We start from the raw sequence: 6,871 nt of genomic DNA, 5'->3' as shown, positions 1-6,871 counted from the left end.
TCATTTTACTTAAAAAATATAGAATCAGGGATATTTTGATCATTTTTCCTATAATTGACAGTCAATTAAATAAAAAATTGGATGAAAACACTAAATTATAGGTTTTGCTAAATATAGAACTAAATTATTTAGTTTTAAAAATACGAGTACTAAGTTATAGATTTTTCCAAACATATACATTAAATTGTCCTAAACATTTTTCTTTTATTTTTAATAAGATAGTGTATTAACTTGATTTATTTCATTTTTCTTATTTTTTTTATTTTTCATTTATTATTTCTCTTCTAACCAGGGTTTTATTCTCTTTATGTGATGGTTTTCATTAGGGACTATTTGGGAAGGGGGGAAAGGGAAAATAATGGAAGGGTAGAAAAAAGGTAAGGAGGGGGGAAAAGTAAAAGGGGTTATAATAGAAAAAGTTATGTTTAAGAGTGAGTGAATTAGTGAAAAGGTAAAAAGATATAATTTATATTTTTTATGTTTGAAAGAAGGTGAATGAATGGAAAACTTAAGAGTGTAGAAATAGAAATAGTTATAACTCTTCTCTCTCTCTCTCTTTCTCTCTCTCTCCATTATAACTAGTATAATGCCCACGCTATACATGAATAATTTATAATTTTTTTAATTTAAATTTTAATTATGTCTTAAATAAGATAAATTATTATTATTAAATTAATTTAAAATTAAAATTTATCTTCTATTTAATTTAATTTGAATAAATTTTATCTGTTATAATAATAAAATTTTAATTAATTTATAATATAATTAATTAAAATACCTATTTATTTTTTATAAATATATTAATAGTAATTTTCATGATTATTTCATTTAAAATATAATAAAAATACTTTATTTAAAAATAATTTAAATTTTATGAAATTTTTATATTTTATCTCATATTTTGTAAACCAATATTTATTTTTTATAAATTATAGAAAATATATTAAATTAATGAAAAAATAATATTATTTTAAAAATATATAAATATAATATTTTTTGTAATTAATATAATAAAAAATTAAATTATTAATAATGAATTAAATTATTTAATTTTAATAATAAAGAAAATATATAACATTATTATTAATTAAAAATAATATTCTATTATATTATTTTTAAAAAATATTATATCTAAGTGTAAATTTTTTTTATTAATCTATTACATTTTTTTTTATAAAATAATTTTTTAACAAAAATGATTATCACTTTATATAAATTTATAATATAAAATAAATATATTTTATAAAAAATAAAATTTTAAAATATCATCATTTTCTATTGATATAATAAATATTAAAAATACATAATATTTTTCAAAAGAAATATTTCATAATTTAATACTGTAATTTTAATTATTTTTAATCTTTTTTATTTATAGCTAAATTTTCATTGCAATCATATTTACAATTTATCTTTGAAATTCTACTTCTATATAAAAATATAGTTGTGAGATAAATTATGTATAAAATATAAACATTTAATTAAATTTTAAAAATAATTATATTAAAAATTAATGAAAATAATATATGAATAATCAAAATATTAGTTATTATTGCATTCGATATATAATTATAATGAAATAAAATATTCAAAAGTTTAAGAAATATTAAATAAGAAATTCATAAAAAAATTAATAATTAAATAAATAATTATTAAATATATTTAAATAAATAAATTTTGAAAATGATAACTAATAATTTTTGACATAAATAATAAAAAACAGTACAAATCGAAAAAAGATTTGAGAGTTCTTAGATGAAATGAAAAGACTTTATAAGAGAAAAGTGCTTGATGTATATCAAATATCTCATATGACATACTATATATAGACAAATAAATGAAAACTATTTAAATAAAATATTAATTTATAATTAAATATTATTTAATTAAAAAATGGTAATAAAAGCATTAAATTTAATTTTATAACAGTACAATGTTTCTTATTTACTTAGTTGTTTCACTTAAATTATCATAAATCGGTCATAATGATAATTATAATAGGTATTAATTAATCTTAGAAAAGTGAAATAAAAAGAATATTAAATTATTAACATAAAAAATAATACATACTAATTATAAATAAGTCAAATTTTTATAACTTTTTATATGGATTACATTTTTGTCTCTCAAATTATTTGATAAAAATCTATAATAAAAATAATAGAAAATATACAATATAATAAAAGTATCTATTAAAGATGCGAAATAATTTAAGGTTAATTAAATTATATGATAGGTGATTATAAGGTTACAAATTAATAGTCAATTTTTTTTAAATTAATGGCCATAAATTACATTTTATTATTATTATTATTGAGGGTAACATATGATAAATTTTTTTTTTGGGTAAATAAATTTAAATACTGCATTTAATTATAAAAAGTTTTAAGTTTTAAAAATTAGATTTTAAAGAAAATAATAATTTAAATCATAAATAGTAAAATAGTATTGTAAATAATAACAATAATTAAAAAAGAAATAAAAAAAATTAAATAATAATTAATATTTATAAAGTAATATAAATAATTTTTAAATATTACATTTAATTATAAAATGTCTTAACTTTTAAAAATTAAATTTATTATTTAAATTATTATTTTTTAAAAAGTAATAATTTAAATAATAAATATTAAATTAGTATATTGTTAAGAAGATAATAATTTAAATAATAAATATTAAGTTAGTGTTATAAATAATAATGATCATTAAAAGAGAAATAAAAAAATAAATAATAATTAATATAAAATAAATTATTTATGAAAGGTGACACGCGACAAACTTTTTAAAGAAAATGACATTTTCTTAAAAATACTTTTATATAGATATAAACTTGGGATGTAAGAAAAATTTAAATTTCGATGATAAGAAAGGGTAAGGTAAGACTTATTATTACTTGCTTTTGCCCTCAATTGTATTTTCCTTTTTCTTTTTATATATATATATTTTTATTTTTTTTAAAATTTAAAATACTTAAGAATTGAGTTATGAAAAATATTTTCTTAATTAAATGAGAATTTAAATTATATTTTAAAAAATATTTTATTTTATTTAATTATTCTGAATTTTAATAATTTTATAAAAATATAAAAAATATTTATAAATACATATTATATTAAATAATAAAAAATATTTTTATAAAAAGTAATTTTTATAAAAAAATATTTTTTATATATAATTTATTTTTCGTAAAACTATTGAATGCTGTAATGAAAAACATTTTTATTATGATATTCTAAATTAAAAATAAAAATTATTGTAAATATGGTGTGCCTTACTCTAAAAGCAATAAAAGGCAAACGGAAAAAATGAAAATGAAAATAACCGTGGGAGAAGGGCGTTATGGACTTTTCAAAACCAAATTAATTACCTCTCTGACGCGCATACTTACCACGTGAAATATACATATATCACTGTAATCTTCCCATTTCTTAATCCTTAAGGCCGGCGCGTAAAAGCAACGAAGTAACAACGATCTCTTTATATAATGAGAGACGATGATCATGGGCGCCAGAACAGAACCTGAGATAGTGTACATGTTAGTATGCATACGTGTATACATACGAGTACGTGAGATCACGTTAGATGATGGCCTTAAGTACAAGTCCATGATCTGTCTGCCTCTCTGTCTCTCTGTTTTCTCCATATTTTTTTATTCTCTCTGCTTCTCCTTATATCTCCCTCGCTCTCCTTCCCCTCCAAAACCTCTCTCTCCTCCTCTTCTCTACCACCTCCGATTCATGTCAAGTGTATAAGAAGAATGACGATGAGCAGCAATATTGGGCCTTTTGGAGACACCACACAGACCAAAGTGTTCGTTGGAGGTTTGGCATGGGAGACGCCTAAGGAGGCCATGAAAGAACATTTTGACAAGTATGGTGAAATCTTGGAGGCTGTTATTATCTCTGATAAGGTCACCGGCAGATCCAAGGGCTATGGATTTGTGAGTGTTTCTGTTAAACTCCGCAGTAGGATTGTCCAGTGCAGTGGTACTAATAATAGTCTTTTTATTAGGTGACGTTTAAGGATGCTGAAGCAGCAAAGAAGGCTTGCGAGGACGCTGCTCCCATCATCAATGGCCGCCGAGCCAACTGTAATCTGGCTTCGCTCGGCGCACGCCGCCAGAGGTCCCCTGCTCCGGCTACTCTTCAGCAAGGTATACCTATACCATACAACACACACTTTATGCATTTTTCTTGTCTAGACCGTTTAACTTTTTTTTTATTATTATTTTATTATAATTTAAATTCACAAAAAATTATTTAAAATTTAAATCACATTATAATAATTTAATTATTTATTAAGTGCTAGTTATAGAGTATTTTAATCAATAATTCTAAGCTTTTTTCCTTCAGAATTTCTAATTCTTGTTATATTTACTTAAATAATGGATTACATAATATATCCTACCGTTTCTTAATAGTCCATATAATCTTAATCTTGAAAAATATAATGTTGGCATTTTAATGCTAATGATTTTTAATCATAAATTTTAAGGATCCAAAGTTGGACCGAGGTCCACATCATCAGCACCAGCAAATCAAATGCAGTGGTATTATCCTGCCGGTTCACCTGCATCCCCATTTCATCATCAGCACCATCAGGCCTTTCCCTTTTATGGGTAAAACAAGCTTAGTAACTCTCTTCTTCAGTACAATTTTTTCAATGCAATTATTATATATATATATATATATATATATAAAAATTCTAATCGTTAATTTTAATTGGATTCGCATAAAACGTAATATAAAAATTAATGGACTTTTGTCTTATGATATTCTATTCCTCATGTGTAGGTACGCCCCAACTTATGTTGCTACTGATATCAGTTACAATCATGTAAGTGATTAATATGCAATTACTATTATTTTCTTAAAAAATAATTTTAAATTTTACTTATTTTATAAAGAATAATTTATATATGAAATATATTTTTTATAAAAAATAAAAAATATTTTTTATAAAAATATTTTTTTGTTATTTAGGTGTAATAATAAATTAATAATATTTATTTATTTTATGTATATATAAATATATTTATATTTTAATAAAAAATAAAAAATATTCTCTCTTTTAAAAATAAAAGTTATTTTAATTTAATTTTTTTAATTAAAAAAATATTTTTTATTAATTAATTTTTTTAATACTTTCAAATAATAAAAAATATAAAAAAAAAATTTCGTGAAACAAACATGACCATAATATTAATTTTGGGTAACTGAATGGTGTGATGGTTTCCACAGAAGCTAAGCTACACAAGCGGGTCCTACATGAACGGTCATTTCTCTCAGGTGTACCCGGGGCAGCCTATTATGGGTGCCAATGCAGTGATGCCAATGTACCCGCTTTACCACTTCCATCAGTCGCAAACAATGGGGCTTCCTGCCCATACCTTCCCAGTTCCCCCCAACAACAGTGTCGCCACAGTCCCCAACATCATGTCCAAACCTCCTCCATCAATAGCTCCTAGGCCAGGTAATATATTTATAATCTATTCAATATTGTACTGTATAAATGATGATGATTGTACAATAGCTTTTGTGTGGCGGCAACACATGGGAACATATGCCCAACCCCAACATAAACCTGGACAATGTGAACAAGAATCATTGTGTCAAGCCCCTTTGTGATTGAGCTGGGTCTGTTGCCAACTGGCACCTTAGAAACCAACGTGAATAAAAAGACCAAAATGCCCTTATTCACTCTGAACCATGATATACTCTCTCCATTAAATATATGAATTTGATATTTGTATCTTTAAGTTTAAGCGTACAGTGAATGGTTTGATCAATGTTGGCTTTATGTATGGTTTGTTTCATTCATTGTCTCTGCCAGCTTGTGTGTTTCTATTCAGTGCCAGCTTGTGTTTTTCAGTGGACTCTAACAATAACTTAGTTTAATGATCATTACTAAATATTATTGATTAAGTGAGTTCTCATAGTGAACTGATATTACAGAGACAGTTTGCATGGCTGTTGAATAGGTACAGTTGGCCAAGGGGAAAGCTTTAAAAAGGTTGGGTAAGGGCAATGGCAATGGCAATAGCAATAACAAAAGAAGAGTATGGCAGGCAAGGCAGCTGCTGCAGAACAACATTATTATCTCTTCTGTTGTGGCTTTTCTTTCCTGTTTATTATTTTTTTTATATAAATTATTTATTATTATGATTCTTAGGTGTTTGATAAGATTCTTTCATTCTCTTCTTATCTCTCTTATAATCTCTACCTCTAACATCTAAGCTTGAGCTGTCAACTGAACTAAGTTAAAAAAAAAAAAAGAAAAAAAAAAAGAGAAAAATTGATGTAACAGAAGTCTGCAGTCATGTAATGTTTACCCATACCTTATGGGTTCCTTTGGATGGCTTCAATGACTTTGCTGCTTAAAAGCCTGCATCTTCTAGTAATGTGTTCTATCCCCAGGTGAAATTTACAAATAAAATCTGATTTGCAAATAAAGATGGCACAATTTATGTATTATTTTTTGCAATTTTAATATAATTAATGAATTTTTTTTCTTAAGACTGATTCATTATGGATCTAAGAAGGATTGATTTGTTGGCAATGATGAAGTGGGACTAGCCATTTAAAAGAGAGAAATACAAAATCGTTAGGTTCCATCAATTAAAGAAGCAGTTTAGCAGTCTGTTCAAAAGAAAACATTTATTATATGTACAATGAAGTATAGCTAACGTAATTAGGAGTTGGATTAGGTAGTTCATATGTCATTTCTCACATAAGTGGACAGTTGACATACTATTGAAAATTTTTCTGCCGATATTAATAAAAAGCATTAAAATATTTTTAATATTAATAAAAATATATTCATATATTAAAAATAATCATAATATTAATAAAAAAATATTAAATTATTTAAA

The 6,871-nt window shown here is 23.8% G+C and overlaps 1 protein-coding gene across 4 annotated transcripts; it reads left to right on the top strand.

Moving 5' to 3' along the window:
• Positions 1-3,500: 3,500 nt before the first annotated feature.
• Positions 3,501-6,164, top strand: LOC110652851 (probable RNA-binding protein ARP1). Of its 4 annotated transcripts, none has more exons than XM_058133459.1 (6): positions 3,502-3,940; positions 4,012-4,153; positions 4,495-4,618; positions 4,794-4,836; positions 5,241-5,472; positions 5,981-6,164. In XM_058133459.1, the coding sequence occupies exons 1-6, from the start codon at positions 3,758-3,760 to the stop codon at positions 6,019-6,021; spliced, it is 765 nt and encodes a 254-aa protein (XP_057989442.1). In that variant the 5' UTR covers positions 3,502-3,757; the 3' UTR covers positions 6,022-6,164. The 4 variants fall into 4 exon arrangements, with proteins under 4 accessions (XP_057989441.1, XP_057989442.1, XP_057989445.1 ...); XM_058133462.1 differs by having other exon boundaries at positions 5,961-6,164; XM_058133460.1 differs by having other exon boundaries at positions 5,955-6,164.
• The last annotated feature ends 707 nt before the right edge of the window (positions 6,165-6,871 follow it).

This window comes from Hevea brasiliensis, chromosome 14, assembly GCF_030052815.1.
Source record: "Hevea brasiliensis isolate MT/VB/25A 57/8 chromosome 14, ASM3005281v1, whole genome shotgun sequence".
Taxonomy (NCBI): domain Eukaryota; kingdom Viridiplantae; phylum Streptophyta; class Magnoliopsida; order Malpighiales; family Euphorbiaceae; genus Hevea; species Hevea brasiliensis.
This window is presented reverse-complemented; position numbering and strand designations above follow the sequence as displayed.